At 40.1% G+C, this 18,914-nt stretch overlaps 1 protein-coding gene across 1 annotated transcript in view; it reads right to left on the bottom strand.

The window, feature by feature from the left end:
* LOC150088255 (intermembrane lipid transfer protein VPS13A-like) overlaps nucleotides 1-18,914 on the bottom strand; it is a 3,009,916-nt gene that overhangs the window by 846,779 nt on the left and 2,144,223 nt on the right. The window contains exon 57 of the mRNA XM_090370087.1: nucleotides 5,060-5,170. Coding sequence (XP_090226213.1) covers nucleotides 5,060-5,170 — 111 coding nt within the window. The remainder of the gene's footprint in view (nucleotides 1-5,059; nucleotides 5,171-18,914) is intronic.

The raw sequence follows: 18,914 nt of genomic DNA, 5'->3' as shown, positions 1-18,914 counted from the left end.
AAGAATGGGGGTGGCGCGTGGGGGGGATACGGTGGAACCGTCACCTCCCCCACCCACCGGGGAGGGGTGGAATAGTTGAGACAGGCAAGGGAGCTGGCTCGGGTCGCCAATACAGCGTGCATGCAGAGACTGCGATTTGTTCATGTGGCATTTGGTATAGACTAGTAGGATTGAGCCACTTGTAGGATTTAGCTCCTCTTCTCTGATGTCCGTGTGAGCCAAGTTTGGTCGCCTATTTGGAGGTCGCTCTTTGGAAATGGGACCCGTCCAGTTAAATCAGATTTTAGCATCCATAGGATAATGCGTAGAGGGCTGCTCGCCGCTTTTGGTGTATACTCCGTCTGTAGGTCAAGACTGAGTATTCAAGAAGCAAATCCTGGTCCATTTGATGCTGGAGATGTAGGTTCAATAAGTCTGTCAATTCAGTGCAGTTAATGCAGCATTTGTTGAGTAGTCGCTCAGGGGACCCATGTCCCGTCCATGGATATTTGGAAGAGTAGGATTTATTGTCCATTAGGGCGGATTCCATTGTTGTTTGGGAGAATGGATCTGTCAACCGAAATGCAAGTCCGGGTCGTATATTGTGCACGGAGGCTGTGCTTGCTCTTTTGTTTGGAGGTTGCCCTTGGGAGCCATGTCCCGTCGGTGAGTCAATTTGCAGAGAAAAGGAAGTGAGTATGGTTGAGGTGAGTTTCAGTTCTGCCATGATGTCCAGCGTTATCCACTGGGGTAGAATTGGGAGGTTCTCCCCCCCATACTCCTCCTGTGACACGTGTTCCATTTGGTTATAGTTGGTGATGAGTTGGGATATTTAATGGTCCTACCCCAGTAATCTGGTATGGATGGAATTATAAAAGTTTCCACTTGATCATGGAGCTTTCAGATTTGGAGTGCGTGGAGTACTACATTTGTCCTTGTTGTTCGTGATTTGGAGGCAGTGGAAGGGTTAGTCGTCTAGTGTATAGGCTCTGAGCAAATTCAGTTAAGGCTTTGTAGGTTGTCCCATCCTCCAGCAGGTGGTGCTCCTGGTCTTTGGGGTTGCAGCGCACTTGTGTGATCAGCTGGGCACGTAGATCATCATACAGTTCACACTCATGCATCTGGTGATCCCAGGTTTCGGGGGAGCCACAGGCACATGCAGGATTGTTTGCAATTCCAAGGAGATGAAGCTTGTGACGGATTGCTCCGTGTCCTGTAAGGAGGTAGGTGACATGCAGTCCGGGGCAAAACCATGTCGGAAATATAGGGTACACTTGCTCCAGATTTGGAAGGAACTTTCGCGTGACTTCTCCCTTATCAGAGTCTGTCCAGCTGGACGAAAAATGGGATGCTAACAGGTCAGCTTTATCCTTGGCTGAAGTGACAACAGAGCCATCTGGTTTGGACAGAGGTGGGTAAAAGTTGCAGCCAATAGCTTTGGCAAGAGACCAGAATGCTCGGCTACCATTAGGGCAAGAAGGAAGTTTTCTACTCTTAGCCTGTTCAAACTCTAGTTTGGACTGATTAATAACTGCTTTACAATTGTTGCGAGCTTTGGCAGAAAATGAAACTGAAGAATTAGAAACAAGCCAATTACGATATGCAACATTCTTCTCTTGAACAGCCTTAGCACATTTATTGGAAAACCAAGGTTTAGGTAAAGGACGAGATTTTAAAGTGGAGTGTGGGATAAAGGATTCCATTCCTGCAAGAATAAATTCACTGACACGATCTGAGCAAACGATGACATCAGAAGTTTTGAAACAGTAATCCGACCATGGAAAAGAAGAAAAGAAATCTTGCAGGTCATCCCATTTTGCCTTCTTGTAATGCCAAACAACACAAGGTTGGGAATAGCCATGAGATACAGGTTCCATTGGAGAAGAGACAATCACCAAGTTGTGATCTGAAGTGCCTAAAGGACTTCTCACTTCGACCGTGTACTTAGAAGGGTTGTTTGTGAGAAAAAGATCAAGCGTATTGGCTGTATGATTAGGATTGTCTGGTATTCTTGTAGGTAAATGAACAATCTGCCCTAGGTCATTAGTAATTGTAAAAGCCTCAGCATCTCAACCTGCTGGGTCGGTGTGACTAGAAAACGGAAGCTAGCTGGAGTTGTGAACATTAAAATCATCAAGGAAAATTACCTCACTGTTAGGAAAGTTGGATTGGAGAAAGTCAAGTTGCAAAGAGAGGAAGTCAAACAACTCCAAGTGATTAGTGGAGTTGGGAGGACGGTAGAGACCACAGATGAATTTGACACAATGAGGTAGAGAGATTTTAAGCCAGAGAAGATCAAAGAGAGGAGATTCCAAATTGCCATGTCTCTGACAGGGAATATCAGAATGGATATATGCACAAGTACCACCTTTGAGGCGAAAGGAATCATACAGCGAATAATTTGGGCATCTGAGATGAGCAGTAGTTGAATCAACCAATAACTGAGATTCTGTCAGAAAAAGTACATGGGGTTTGGCAGACTGCAAGTGGAAATGGACATCGTTGAGATTAGAATTGAGACTACGTATATTTGTGAAATGAATTAGGAAGTGCTTGGGAGGTACAGATCTTTCGCAGATAAGCTTGCTCTTTTAGTTTGACAATTCATGGTGCATTCAATAGTAAGAAAAAGTGGGTGGGACGTGCTGTATGAAGTAATGAAATTTTTGGATATAGCGTACATGTGGTAAGAATATACCCAGATCCTTGACATAACGTGGCCTCGACGATGCTCCCCACATACACACTACTCGGACTCCCTCCAGTCACTATTTGTCAGAGTAGAGGTAGCAAGATTATACACTAGCTGATCCAGAAGCCTCCTAGAGAGTTTCCAATAGGTTCGGTCCGGTGTACTAACTAGCGGCCGGCCTGCGAACACCTTTTTAGAGCTGTACCCTCAAAATGTAAGGAATATTGGATCTCGCCACGATGTTCATCATAACCTCAAAATCATCAATCATACTGCATGATGGAAGAGATAGGGAAGGGTTGACCGGAACTTAGCTCTAGAGACTAAACATGGGTTCCACCACTTCAAGCCTCCATTAAGCAAAGTGCCGGTATTATTCTGCCTACACAAAGCTCACAACAATTGTAAAGCAGTCATCAATCAGTCCAAACTAGATTTCGAACAGTCTAAGAATAGAAAACTTTCTTCTTGCCCCTAATGGTAGCTGAACATTCTGGTCTCTTGCCAAAGCTATTGGCCACAACTTTTGCCCATCTCTACTCCCAACTCTGTCAAAACCAGATGGTTCTGTTGTCACTTCAGCCAAGGATAAAACTGACCTACTAGCATCCTATTTCTCTTCAAACTCATGTATTAATGATCTTGGTAAAACACCTCCCACCATTCCCAACACACTCCATTCAATGCCTCCTGTGGTCTTCCGTCAAAAGGATGTCAGAAGGATTTTGACAAATCTTGATGCTAAGAATGCTCTAGGTCCCTATGGTATCTCTCCACTTGTTCTCAAAACCTGTGTTTCTGAACTTACTCCTGTTCTTTGCCGCCTTTTTTCACCTTTTTATTCCAAAGGCGTTTTTCTTCTGCTTGTAAAGTTGGTCATATCCAGTCAGTTCCTAAAAAGGTGACAAATCCTTCCCATCCAATTATCGACCCACTGCAATTATTTCTACCTTTTCTAAAGTAATGGAGAAATCAAATAATCGCCAACTCTTTATCTACCTAGAAACCTTCTGTCTGATCAAAGATCGCCAGTATGGATTCTGTCAATGTCAATCCACTGGTGATATTCTGGCTTATGTTACTCATTTATGGACTAATTCAATTGAAAAGTTCGGTGAAACACAAGCAGTTGCTCTTGACATCTCAAAGGCTTTTGATCGTGTTTGGCAAAAAGGTTTTTTACTGTTTTTTGTAATGATTATCCAGTTTTCTCTCTGATTGTTCACTGAGGGTGATAGTATATGGCGCTCTGTCTTCTGAGTTTGAGTTCTTTCCTCCACTCTCTTCCTCTTGCATATTAATGACCTTCTTTGACTGACTGAAAATCCTATCCATAGTTTTGCCAATGATGGCACATTGCATTACACTTTCCATTTTGAAAAACCTTGCTCTGCTCTATCAGCTTCAACTTCTCGAATATCCACTACAACCTTAAATGCCAATCTCCATGTAATTCTCCAGCGGGACAAAGACACCTAGTTGATTTCAATTGTTCTAAAACTCAGTCTTGTCTTATATCTCGCAAAAAGGTTTCTTCTGCTCCTATGCTTATCTTTGCTGACACTCCGATTTCTAGGCAAAATGATATATCTCTTTTGGGGATTATCTAGACTTGTAATCTCTCTTGGCACAAGCACATTACAAATATTGTTTCCTCTGCATCTAAAAAACTTGGTTTTCTCTTTCGCTCTCAGTTGTTACTTTTCTTCCAAACAGCTGTTCACTCTGTAGAAAATGCAAATCCGCTCTACCATGGAATATTGTTCCCACCCGGGCAGTGCCTCCAAAACCTCTCTCAGGCTTCTAGATTCCATTCAGAAGAGGGCAATTAGGTTAATTAATGACTCATCCCTAACAGAGTCTCTCCACTCGTTGTCTCATAGACGTACTGTTTCTGCTGCATGCCTTTTCTACAAATACTTCAATGGGCACTGTTCTTCTGAATTGGCTTCTATAATTCCCGCTCTCTCTTTCAAAACTGTCTGAACACGTGCTGTTACCAGCCAACATCCATTTACTGTCTAACTTAAAACTCACAGAACCAACTTTTCATCTTCCTCGTTTATTCATTCAACTGCTGTTTTCTGGAACAACCTTCATTCATATGTATTTCCTAAAAATTACAGTCTACAGAAAAATTCAAGTCTAATGTCAACAAACATCTTCTTTCGTCTTCTCAACCTCCAACCCAAGCATGGTACTAAGTACTATAAGTTCTAAGATCTCACGTGTTTGGGGTTTTCATAAAAAAAAAATACGATTAGAGGGAGAGTCAGAGAACATGAATTGGCAGGCTGCATGCAGCTCATGGATGAGCAAATTACAAATTTCACAGTTGCAAGTTTGAATTTGCACAAATAAGTTCAAAAAAATTAAGTTAAATCTTACTGTAAATTTTCGGTTCCTTTCCTTATCTATACACAGTATCACTCCACTGTTACCCACAGTATCTATACAAAATGAGCGTGACCAGTGGGAATTATATACTCGTATCTTGGCCTATAAATGAAATATTTAAATCAATTTTATTAGATAAAGCAAATAATCTGACAGTGAGAAGATGAGCAGTAATCAAATAATATTTACACTGTACCTTACATATCCCAAAAGTATTTAATAAATATTTTTTCTGCTGAGAGACAGAGATAATGGTCTAAGCATTTCCACACACATATATTGTACATATACACACACATCCGTCCAAAACTCTTGAGAACTTCAACCATGGTTTTAAATGCAAAAAATGAAGAAAGACATTATACGATTAAAAATCTTGGTTTAAATATGACTGTTACAAACAACTGTGGAAAATAATATATATTACTAAAAGTAAATGTCCAAGTGAGGAACAACTGAAGCAATAGCAAACATCAAATGTATTATGGCAAACATAAATACCAAAAAATCAAAATTAGTTACCAAACAAAATCACATATTAAGTCTGTGGCAAAAAAAAAAAAAAAAACTGATCATATTTTAAGATTATAATGGCCATTATGCAGGCCGATTTTGGTTTTTGAAGTTTTTATGTTTAATAGCTATCTGCAGGTGGGTATGCTCTTTATAAGCAATTCAGCTAGGAACAGCTCAACTGAACTGCTTAACAAGTGAAATAAAAAAAAAAAAAAAAAACTTCAGCATTTGTTTTTTTCGTAAAATCCATAGGCAGGCTTTTTTTATCCCACACGCACGCCTATATCAGCTTTCTTCAAGCATATAAGTTATTTCCAAAATGTAGGACCTTATATTTTGAGAGCAACAAAATTTAACTGCAGAATTTCCAATCACCTACGGAGTCCATCTAAATGAATCTGCAGGAATTCAGCCTTACCTTCATATCATTTCTAAATTTCAGAAAAGCACCTTCTATTCCCTCACAGATACCATTCAAGAAAACCAGAAACAATGGTGCTTGTGGTTGTCACAGACATTCTCTCAGGTATCCAAGCTCAGCTTGCTACCTGGGAGTCTAAAACGCTGATGGAACTGATATTTGGATGACACTCAAGTCATGTGTACACAATTTTAGTGAAGTCTGGATGGTCTGTGACAGTAAAAAATCCTCTGCTTGCAGCTTTTCTGTGGGACTGTCAGAAACCCGGAATATAATATCCATGTGCAAGTCCTGAAATATGGCTCTTAGCATACTGGGGGTGACCAACCAGGTGAGAAACAATGTAAGCAAAGGTCAAGGTGTGGGGTCCACACCACACAGAGGAATGCTGCCCCTCTGTGTTACCAAACAATAGTTACATCTACCGTCTAGTCATCTACCAGTGCAATACCACTACTTTGCTTATTGGAGGTTTGAAGTAGTGGAATCCATGTTTAGTCTCCAGAGCAAAGATCCAGCAACCCCCATCTCTTCTATCATGAAGTATGATTGATGTTTTTTGGGGTTTGGTATCAATAAAGGCATATGATGCAAGAAAGCAAGCTTATACAGCATCGGCCAAAAAAGAAATAATCACATCCTTATCCCTGCTATAAAAAGTTCCTGTATATCAATGACAAGACACCATGAGCTACTTTTGCAGACTGTCTGCATTGCTCAGAAGACTTCATATCTGACTGCAAAATTAGCCCCCAGGCCCTTTTTGATCTCTACTACCATCAGGTTAGTACCACAAAGTTGATACGTTACTCTGGGGATACTGCTTCCCATATGCAGTACTTTACATTTGTCAATGTCAATGTTATGATGGACATCATGGCGATATCCAATCTTCTTTACATTTCGAGGGTACAGCTCAAAAACGGTGTTCACAGGCCGTCCACTAGACAGACAGACCACCGGACCTAACCTACTGGTAACTCTTAGGAGCATTCCGGATCAGCTAGTGTATAATCTCACTGCCTCTACTCTGCTGGATAACGACAGGAGGGAATCCAAGCATCTACATTGCCACCTTGGCATAAGGTGGCAATGTAGATGCCACCTTATGCCAAGGAGCCGGGTATATTCTTGCCAATTGTATGCCATATCCAAAAATTTCATTACTTCATAGAGCATGTTCTTTCCACATTTTATTATTTCTGAATACACCACGAATTTTAAAACTAAAAGAACAAACCTATCTGCAAAAAGATCTCAACCTCCCAAACACCTCCTCATTCATCTCACAGATATATGTGGTCCCAGTTCTAATCTCAACGATGTCCGTTTCCACTTACAGTCTGCCAAATCCCATGTACTTTTTACTAAAAGAATCCCTGTTATTGGATGATTCAACCACTGCTTATCTCAGATGTCCAATTTGTTGTATGATTCCTTTTGTGTCAAAGGTGATTCTGGCTTAAAATCTTTTTACCACATTCTGTCAAATTTATCCATTGCTGTTATTGTTCTCCCAACTCCACTAATCACTCGGATCTCTTTGACTTCCTCTCTTTTAAACTTGACTTTTTCCAGTCTAACTTTCAAAGTAATTTTCCATGGTTATTTTAATATTCACAATTCCAGCTCGCGTCCATTTTCTAGTCACATGGACCCAGATTGTCGATATCCGAAGGCTCTTGCAATTACTAATGATCTTGCTCAGATTGCTCATTTACCTACCAGAATACCAGAAAATCATAACCACAAATCCAACATCTTGATCTTTTTCTTACAGACAACCATTCAATATTTGGTCGAGGTGATTGGTCCTCTAGGCACCTGAGATCACAACTTTCTGATGGTCTCTTCTCCAATGGAGCCTTTTCCTCATGGCCATTCTGAACTTCATGTTGTTTGGCACCACAAGAATGAAAAAAGGGATGATTTGCGAGATTTCTTTCCTTCTTTCCCTTGGTTGGATTACTGTTATAAATCTTCTGATGTCAACGTTTGCTCAAATTGTTCTTGTAGGGATGAAATGCTTTATTCCACACTCCACCTTGAAATCTCTACCTTTATCTAAACTTTGGTTTTCCAATAAATGTGGTAAGGCTGTTCAAGATAAGGATGTCGCACATCATAATTGGCTTGTATCAAAATCTCCAGGTTCATTTTCTGCCTACACAAAAGCTCGAAACAATTGTAAAGCAGTTATTAACCAATCCGAACTAGATTTCAAACAGGCTAAGAGTAGAAAACTTGCTTCTTGTCCAAAGGGCGGTTGAACATTCTGGTCTCTTGCCAAAGCTATTGGCTGCAACTTTTGCCTATCTGTATTCCCACCTCTGTCAAGACAAGACCAGATGGTTTTTTTGCCACTTCAGCCAAAGATAAAGCTGACCTCCTTAGCATCCTACTTTTCTTAAAATTCGTGTATTAATGACCTTGGTAAACCACCTCCTACCATTCCCAGTACACTCTATTTTTCGATCAAAAGGATGTAGAAAGGATTTTGACGAATCTTGATGCGAGGAAAGGTCCTTATCTATGATGACACCGTAATTTCTAGGCAAGGTCATATTTCTCTATTGCGAAACACTCTGACTTTTAATCTCTTTTGTAATAAGCACATTAGAAATAGTGCTTAATTTGCAGCTAAAAATCTGGGAAAGATTTTTCTCTTTCACTCTTGGCGATACTTTTCTTCCAAACAGCTGTTCACCCTTTAAAAATCACAATTCTGCCTTACCATGGAATATTGTTCGCATGCCTGACAGATGTTTTGGGTTGGTGCTCCAAAACCTCTCTCAGGCTTCTGGATTCCATTCAAAAGAGTACAGTTAGGTGAATTTATGACTCATCTGTAACAGAGTCTCTCCACTGGTCCTTGAGGTTGTCGCACACATTCTCTCAAATAAACCAGACAAGCTGTGCTTGTATCCTGGGAGTCTAAAATGCTGATGGAACTGATATTCGGGTGACACTCAAGTCAGGTGAACCCAATTTCAGCGAAGTCCGGACAGTCTGTGAAAGCCAAATCCTCTGCTTGCAACTTCACGAGTGGGACTGTTAGTAATCCTGGGTATATCCTCCATGCACAAGCCCACTGTAGGTGACTACCCAGGTGTGAACCAATGTAAGGAGGGGATGAGGTGTGGCACCCACACCACATGGAGGAATGCCACCCCTCTGTGTTACCAGGCAATACTAGGTAGTAGATGACTCTCATCAACCGGTAGAAATACTACCACTTTGCTTATTGAAGCCTTGAAGTGGTGGAACCCATGTTTAGCCACCAGAGCCAAGTCCGTATCTCCCCCATCATGCAGTATGACTGATGACTTTTGAGATTATGATGAACACTATGGCGAGATTCAAACTTCTTTATATTTCGAAGATACAGCTCTAAAATGGTGTTCGCTAGCCAACTGCTAGTACACCAGATCGAACCTATTGGTAACTCTCTAGGAAGCATCCAAATAAGCTAATGTATAATCTTGCTACCTCTACTCTGCCAGATAGTGATTGAAAGAAGTCCGAGTAGTGTTGGGGGGGGCATTGTCAAGGTCACTTTATATTAAGGATCAGGATATATTCTTACCAGATGTATGCCATAACCAAAAATGTCATTACTTCATGCAGCATGTGCCCCCCCCCACACTTTTTCTTACTATTGAATACACTGGTGCAATACTACCATGAATTGTCAAACTAATAGAGAAAGCTTATCTGCGGAAAAATCTATACCTCACAAACACTTCCTAGTTCGTTTACAAATATAAGTGGTCTCAGTTCTAATCTCAATGATGTTCATTTCCATTTACAGTCTGCCAAACTCCATTACAGTTTGCCAAAACCCTGCTCATCTCAGTTGCCCAATTTCTTTCACTCAAAGGCGGTACTTGTGCATATGTCCATTCTGATATTCTATGTGTCAGAGACTAGGTAATTTGAAATCTCCTCTTTTTAATCTTCTCTGGCTTAAAATCAATCTACCTTATTCTGGGTGCCTCTGTAGCTAAGTGGGAAGGTGCAGCAGAGCGTAGCACACGCTTCTTGATTAGACCGGGGTTCGAGTCTGTGACCACCAAATACGGAGAATGTGGAAAGGTCATGGAATGACCACCGCATAACCCCGGAGCAATATGGCCTTAGTTGCTATTGCTCCTAAAATAAACCAAATAATCTCATTCTGTCAAATTCATCTGTTGTCTCTACCGCTTTCTCAACTACAATAATCACTTCCAGCTCTTTGACTTCCTCATTTTGCAACTTGACTTTTTGCAGTCCAACTTTCCTAACACTGAGGTAATTTTCCATGGTGATTTTAATGTTCACCACTCCAGCTGGCATCCGTTCTCCAGTCACACAGACGCAGATGGTCGAGATGGTGAGGCTTTTGCAATTACTAATGATCTCACACAGATTGTTCATTTATTTACCAGAATACCACATAAACCTAACCATACAGCCAACATGCTTAATCTTTTTTCTCACAAACAACCCTTCTTGTTTTTAACCACTCACTACAACCCTTCACATGGTTGAAGTGAGTGGTCCTTTAAACACCTCAGATCACAACTTGGTGATTATCTCTTCTCCAATGGAGCTATTATCTCATGACTATTCCCAACCTTGTGCTCTTTGGCATTAAAAGAATGCAAAATGGGATGACCTACGAGATTTCTGTTCTTCTTTTCCTTGGTTGGATTACTGTTTCAAAACTTCTTATGTCAACGTTTGCTCAGATTGGGTCAATGAAATTATTCTTGTAGGAATGGTATCCTTTATTCTACACTCCACTTTAAAATCTCTTCCTTTATCTATACCTTGGTTTTCCAATAAATGTGCTAAGGCTGTTCAAGAGAAGAATGTTGCATATCATAATTGGCTTATTTCCAATTCTTCAGTTTTATTTTCTGCCTACACCAAAGCTCACAACAATTGTAAAGCAGTTATCAATCAGTCCACACTAGATTTCGAACAGGCTAAACGTAGAAAACTTGATTCTTGCCCCAATGGTAACCAAGCATTTTGGTCATATGCCAGAGATATTGGCCTCAACTTTTGCTCATCTCTGCTCCCGCCTCTGTCAAAACCAGACGGTTCTATTGTCATTTCAACCAGGATATAGCTGACCTGCTAGCATTCTGTTTTTCTTCCAATTCCAGTATTAATGATCTTAGTAAAACACTTCCCATCATTCGCAACATGCTCCATACAATGTCTCCTGTGGTCTTCTGTCAAAAGGATGTCAGAAGGATTTTGACGAATCTTAATGCTAAGAAAGCTCCAAGTCACCACAAAGGTGTGGTCATGCCGTCCTGGTGGACTTCGGAAGAAGCCGTCGCTTCTCGTGTGGGATCAGTTCCAGTCTCACATAACTAATTGTACTAAGATAAGAGTAAAAAGTTTAAACACGCAAATGGCTGTAATTCCTGGCGGGTTAACGGGTCAATTCCAACCCCTGGATGTATCAATAAATAAGCCTTTCAAGGACTACATGCGTGAAGAATGGAATAAATGGATGATGCTCCCACAGCATGAACTAACATCAACAGGGTGCATCAAAAGACCTACCATTGTACAGGTTTGCCAGTGGGTCAAAAATGCTTGGAATGAAATTAAAATGGAGACAATAATACGATCGTTTAAGAAGTGTGGCATAACCAATGCTCTTGATGGCACGGAAGGCGATTTTGTATGAGGAACAGATTCATCTGACTCAGAGATCGCTCATAACGTGGATGATGGTGACATTGAATATTATGATGATTTCAGTAACGGCTTTTTAGGGTTTAAGGATAAATGAAAATGTCAGACATTTCATAATCTTTAGAACAAATAAATATTTTTAAAAATTTCTTGTGTTTTTTGAATTGAATAATAACTCCATGTTGTAAGTCCATTTAAAAAAAAATTTAAAAAAGTAAATGTAACTCCATTTAATTTATTTTTAATACCTACCCCCTGATTACATCCCGTATCACGCCATGTCGCCACATTTGTTTACATCAGTCGGTAAAAGATCGCTTCTTAGTGTCACCGTAAACAGTATCGAAGGATAATAGAAGCGTTATTATTTTTTCCAAAATATGTGAACAAAACTAGGGTGCATCTTATAAGCCGGAAAATACAGTAGTTGATTTGAATCCTTCTAAAACTCAATATTGTCTTATATATCGCAAAAAGGATTCTTCTGCTCCTATGCTTATCCTTGGTGATACTCCGATTTCTAGGCAAAATGATATATCTCTTTTGGGGATTACCCTGACTTCTAATCTTTCTTGGCACAAGCACATTGCAAATATTGCTTCCTCTGCATCTAAAAACCTTGGTTTCTCTTTCGTTTTCGGCTTTACTTTTCTTGCAAACAGCTGTTCACTCTGTACAAATCGCAAATCTGCCCTATCATGGAATATTGTTCCCACATCCAGGGTGGTGCCCCCAAAACATCTCTCAGGCTTGTAGATTCCATTCAGAAGAAGGCAGTTAGGTTAATTAATGACTCCTCTCTAACAGAGTCTCTCCACTCGCTGTCTCATAGATGTACTGTTTCTGCTGCATGCCTTTTCTACAGATACTTCCATGGGCAGTGTTCTTCTGAATTGGCTTCTATAATTCCCATTCTCTCTTTCAAAACAGTCCGAACATGTGCCGCCACCAGCCGACATTCATTTACTGTCCAACTTCAAATTCACAGAACCAACTTCTCATCTTCTTCGTTTATTCATTCAATTGTCATTTTTTGGAACAACATTTCTTCATATGTATTTCTTAAAAATTACAGAAGTTCAAGTCTAATGTCAACAAATATCTTCTTTTGTCTTCTCAACCTCCAGCCCAAGCACGGTACTAAGTACTATAGGTTCTAATACCTCTCGTATTTGGGGTTATCATTTAAGAAAAAAAAAAAAAAAAAAAATCCTCTCTGTCTTGTGGTTATTCTGTTTCTGCTGCATGCCCTTTCTATAGATACTTCCATAGGCACTGTTCTTTTGAATTGGCTTCTGTAATATCCGCTCTCTCTTCCAAAGCAGTCTGAATACATGCTGCAATCAGAAATCATCCTTTTACTACGCAATTTATTCAAAGAATTAATCTTGGAAGCTACTAGTCTTTTCATACCGATTAAGAAATACTGCTCTGGGTTTAGGCCTAAGTGGATGTCAGATGGACTAATGAGACATGTGGCAGAGAAGAAAAATGCATGGTATACACATAAATTAACAGGTGACACAGAAACCTATGGTAGATAAAAGTTGTGTGTAACCCCAGGGGCTCTCATCTGGTGAGTATGGGCTTGGCACAGTCAGGGTCCTGAGCTGGATATCATCATTCTTCTCTTTCTTGGTGATTCCGATTTACTTTTAACTCTCTCTCTCTCTCTCTCTCTCTCTCTCTCTCTCTCTCTCTCGCTCTCTCAGGGTAACTCAGGGAATTTTTTTTTTTTTTTTGGCTGGTGCAGCATAAGCCTCAGGCTTCCTTGCACCATGTAGCTAATAATAATAATAATAATAATCAAGTCGCAAAGGAAGTTAGGCAGGCGAGGCAGATTACGAGACATCTTTGGCAAAGGATATTGTTGTTGTTATTGGGTTTAATGACACATGGGCTAGTGAGGCCAAATTTTGGCTATTCATAGTTTAATTACATGACCTTCTAGTTGTTAAATTTTATACTCTTGCATATAATTTATCGTTTTAAGTATATTTACAGGACATTTGAATTGTTTCCTAGTGTATGAGATAAATTATGTGATACATTAAGCCTGGAAACTGATTGAAAAGTCTTTGACCAGATGTTTGAATATAAGGGCCAATCAAGCAGAAAATGGCAGATCATAAGCTGACTGTTTCAGGATGAGCACTGGTGTGGGTTTTCTTCCAAAAACAGGAAGAGATGTGTATCATGCGTATGTCCAATTCTCAGCCTTGCCAACACCACTTCCTCTTGTCTGTTTTCTCAGAAGCCAGAGAGCCACAAATTTGGTTCTTGTTTTATCTGGTAAAGTTTATTGTTGATGTTACTTTTCCAGATCTGTGACCAGTTGTCGTAACATGCTTTGCGAATAACAGGCTTATAATCAGTGTAAGGAATTCAATGTTGTTGTGGGATAGCAGGTTGAGGATATTTAATGGCAAAGTCAATACCTTCTTTTTCTGGAATGCCAGAATGGCCAGGGATCCAGCAAAAGCTGATTGACTGACTGGACATGCTGCAGGAGAATAGCTGGGAATGAATGTGTTTCAATGTAGGATGAGAAGGGGAGAAATTCTTCCTTTTGGCATAGATAGCACTGAGAGAATCAGTGTAAATTATTGAAGGTGAGATGGAAAGTTCAATAATCTTACTAAGTGCTAACATGCTAACTTCATACAGTTCAGCAGTGAAGACACTGCATGCTAATGGTAGTGTGGTGGCTATAATTGTACATGAAGGAAAAACAGCTGCAGCACCTACCATACTGTCAGTTTTCGATCCGTCGGTATATATTTTACAGGCATGGGAGAGTTAAGAGTAGCATGAGCTGAGTGCAACTGTCCTATGTTGTAGGGAGGTATGACATTCTTCCCCACTGGAGAAAATGTGTATCATGGGAGGCAGAAACGCATATCCAAGGTGGAACAGGTACAGTTGTGTTCTGAAAAATATCAGCTAAATCGATATTTCATCTTTGAATAAGATCTTTGATCCTGAGTGAGGCAGGTCAATTTTCATGTGGCTTATTCTCATAGAAATAATCCCACCAAGTGTGATAATGATATTCCCAACTGGGGTGTGATGGAAGACTCTGGATCTTAGAAGTGGAGAAAAGCAATACTGTTTTCCTATGAAGATATAATGGAGGATCGTGGGCTTTAATATAAAGACTTTGCATTGGAGAAGTCTTGAATGCTCCAAGTGCAGTCCTCAGAGCACTGTGCTGGATGACATTTAGCCGTTTTAACGTGCTTTTCCTAGCTGAGTCATATATGGGAGAATCATAATCTAACTGTGAATGGATCGGAGACTTGTAGAGGTGAAGTAACGAGTACCGATCAGCTCCCCATGATGGATGAGACTGACCGATGCATGTTCAACTGTATTAGAAAAGAAGTTCCAAGCATATGTGATATATGCTTGGAAATTAAGCTTACTATCTAATATCAGGCCCAGAAATCTGATGCTGTTTACTACTGGTCAAATTCAAATTTAAATTATTATATTAGGGCCACCCGTAATCTCTTACATAAATCCATATATGTATTATGATTGTAAATTGTGTGTGTTCTCTGGTCGATTTGTCTGTTTTTCTGGACAAAAAACCCTAGTTTTTGGGGAAAAAACCTTGCTGTCTATGCCTGAGACTGACTAACTCAGCCACGGAGTGAAAAAAGCCCACTAAAGTTTCTCGCATCATCAACATGATTTGAACCCGGGCCTTTTCCACCCGGTGTGGGGAGGACAGTGGCGATACCACTGTGCTACCTGCATAGACTACTGGCATCAGATTATTGTTTAGATGTAGTTCAGGATGGGAGTGGTAGGTAGTAGTTGTTGGCACATTGGCTTCTGTGGCCGTAATGCACCTCCCAAGGTTTTTGCAGTACTTTGATCCAAGCCCAAGGTGGGATTCAAACCCGCGACCTTTGGGTTGCTAGGTAGGCACTTTACCCACCCGGCTAGCCCGATCGGCGGATGGGAGTGGAGAGCACGTTGCTTACAAAAGTGAGTGGTGGTAGACTTCTGTTCAGTGAGTCAATATCCGTTGTGTGACATCCAGGATTAAATTCTGTTAATGGCAATTTGGATTTGACATTCAATGATGCTCATGTTTTGCAACTGGCAAGAGATGGCGGCGAGGTCATTGGCATACATATAAGTTTTGGGGATGTCTCTGGTTATGCTGTTGACTAGAATTGCAAATAACGTTGTGCTGAATATAGATCCCTGTAGTACTTCTTCTTCCTGAATATCGGATGTAGATGGTACGTTCTGATAGTGGACCTGAAAAAAGCGGTGGCATAGGAAATTCTGAATTATCTGAGGGAGATGATCCCTTAGTCCTAGATGATAAAGGTCCATAATAATACCATGTCACCAGTACTTTGCATTAGTCAATATCCTTTGTAACCACATCACAGTATCCATTCAAATTTGTCAGACAAGACTTTCCCTTAACAAATCTGTGCTGTGTCTGAATTATTACTGCAGCCTGGTCTAGATGATCCTGCAATACATCTTTAACCAGTGACTCCATTATTTTTCCCAGAACAGAAGTTAACTAACTGGTCTGCAATTACTCGTGTCATCCGTAGATCCACTTTTGTGAATTGGGGATACATTTGCACATCTGCAGTCCATGGGGACTTCCCCTGAGTCTAAGGATGCTCTCATAATTATGGCTAAGGGTTTGTTTACTTCCTTTGCTGCCTTCTTTAATATAACTGGATAGATCCCATCCACCCCAGGTGACTTCAATAATTTCTTCTCCACTTTGCTCTCAGTTATTATAAAATCATTAAGCACCCTGTTACAATTTGATAAATATCTGGAATTTTCCTCCCTTAATAACTCCTAACGTGTGAATATAGATGCAAGATAATCATGAAATTAATTACAAATCTAAGTTACATATATACGGGTCATTTAGCATTAAAAACCTTATAGGAATTTCCAAATCTTGGCAAAAAAACAAAAGCATTAAATTTTAAGTGTACAAGGAAACAAAGAGTTTCACGAACTAAGCAAAGTCATCAAGTGCTGTTTAAGCCAGGACAAACAGGATTATATCAATCAAAAGTGCAAAGAAATTGAATACCACAACAAATGAAACAACACTAAAAAGATGTAAGATGTAATTAAATCCTTAAGAGATAAGTTCTGAGCAAAACAATGTAATTAAGAACTCCAAAGGAAAAATTTGAACAGAGGAGAACACAATCAAAGGAAGGTGGAAAGAATATTGTGAGCAGCATTTCCGAGCACCTGCTTGCACAAATTATCTGCCACCCCCTTTCAAGAGTGTGATTATGAACCAGTTCCACTGAAGGAAGAAGTCGAAAAAGCCATCAGAGTACTAACGTGTGGCAAGTCACCTGGAATTGATTAAAGCTACAAGGTGTGAAGGGTGCCGAGTTTTTTCACAAAACGATTGTAAAAATTTGGGAAGCTGGATGGTGGCCATTAGATTGGAAGAAATCAATTTTCATTCCCTTACCAAAAAAAGGAGAGATAAGAAAATTTGCTCAAATTACAGGACTATTAGCCTAATTTCTCACACTCGCAAGATTCTTCTCAAAATCATATTAAACAGAATCTCAAGAAAACTTGAAGAAGAAAAAATGGCAGAAGAGCAAACAGGTTTCAGAAGGGGTAGATGAACCAGAGATCAGATCTTAAGCCTACGACTGATTATTTATTGAAAAATGCAAAGAATTGAATGTTCCAGTCATTTTGTGTTTTATAGATTATGCAAAAGCATTTGATGTGTTCAATATGAGAAACTATGGGAAATTATGACTATTATGGGTTTCCCAATCCACATAATTCGGCAGATTAAGCTACTGTACCAGAAACAGGAAGGAACTGAGAGAACAAAACATGGGAAACAAGGACTTTTTCACAATAGGTAACGGTGTCAGGCATGGCTGTATTTTGTCACCTCACCTTTTTAATCTTTGTGCCAAAGATATCATGCGTGAAGTTTTGGAAGTTTTAGAGACTGGCATCAAAATTGGAGGACTGAAGGAAAACAACCTTTGTTATGCAGAAAATACTGTGCTAATCTGTAATTCTAAGGAGATTCTTAGAGTTTCTTAAAGAAACTCTAAGGAGAGTATGTAATGCAAGTAAGAAAAAAAGATTGTTTCTGAATGTGTGTAAAACATAGAGTCACCAACAACTAGTAATTGTTGGTTGGTGACTCTATGTTAACTATATTAACTCTATATATTAACTAGCAGTTGTTGGTGACTCTATTGCCAGGAAAACAGGGACCATGGTATGTAAAAAAGGGTAGGTGGAACAGGACCACGGTATGTCTGCCAGAGGCAAAGATTGATGACGTTGCAGAGCATATATCATCTTTTAAGGGCACAAAAGGTGATATTGTTGCACACGTTGGCACTAATGATATTAAGAGTATGAGACCGGACCGGTGGAATTACTTAAAAAGTACAGGTCTCTGTTGAAAAAAAAAGCCGTGAATTAGGGTTGAATTTCAAAGTGTCTGCAATTCTGCCCAGACATGATAGGAGGGAGTATATGAGGAGACTCTTGTCGATCAATTCGGCCCTGGAAAGATTGTGCAAAGCTCAAGGGATAGAATTTTTTTCAGCCTGGTCTGTCCTTGTTAACAGGAGAGACTGCCTCTAGGGGGATGGGATGCACTTAAATAGAAAGGGTGCAAGAATATTTGCTGATGCTATCAAAGCAGTGATAGATGGGACAGAAAACTGCCAGCTTCGAGGGGGGGATACAAGGACTAATATATTAACAGTAGAGGTGAAAGTGATTCTTGCACTGCTTCTATTGGAATCAGCAGCTGCCTGGACAACAAGATGCAGGGCATTTCAGAGACTGCTGGGAGTCATTGGGGTACAAGTAAACACATGGGTTGTGTTAGGGTAGCTAAGAATAGGAACAGGTGCATGTATACTTGCGTGTATGCCAATGCTAGGAGTTTGGTAAATAAATTTGATGAATCTGAGGTATTGCTCAAAACAGCAAAGGCAGATATTGTTGGGATATATGAGAGACATGATTTCACACAGATATAAGGAATGCAGAACTAGAATTTGGGGAGTAAAATGTGTACAGGAAGCCTAGACAAGATAGGAAGTGAGGAGGGGTTATGCTATTAATTAAGCAACACATAAAATCCAAGGAAGTGAAGCTAGTTGACATCGCTGGACAGTGCAGTGTCGAGTAAGTTTGGTG

Source organism: Mastigoproctus giganteus, chromosome 3 (assembly GCF_048544385.1).
Source record: "Mastigoproctus giganteus isolate SK-2022 chromosome 3, ASM4854438v1, whole genome shotgun sequence".
NCBI classification, from domain to species: Eukaryota; Metazoa; Arthropoda; class Arachnida; order Uropygi; family Thelyphonidae; genus Mastigoproctus; species Mastigoproctus giganteus.
This window is presented reverse-complemented; position numbering and strand designations above follow the sequence as displayed.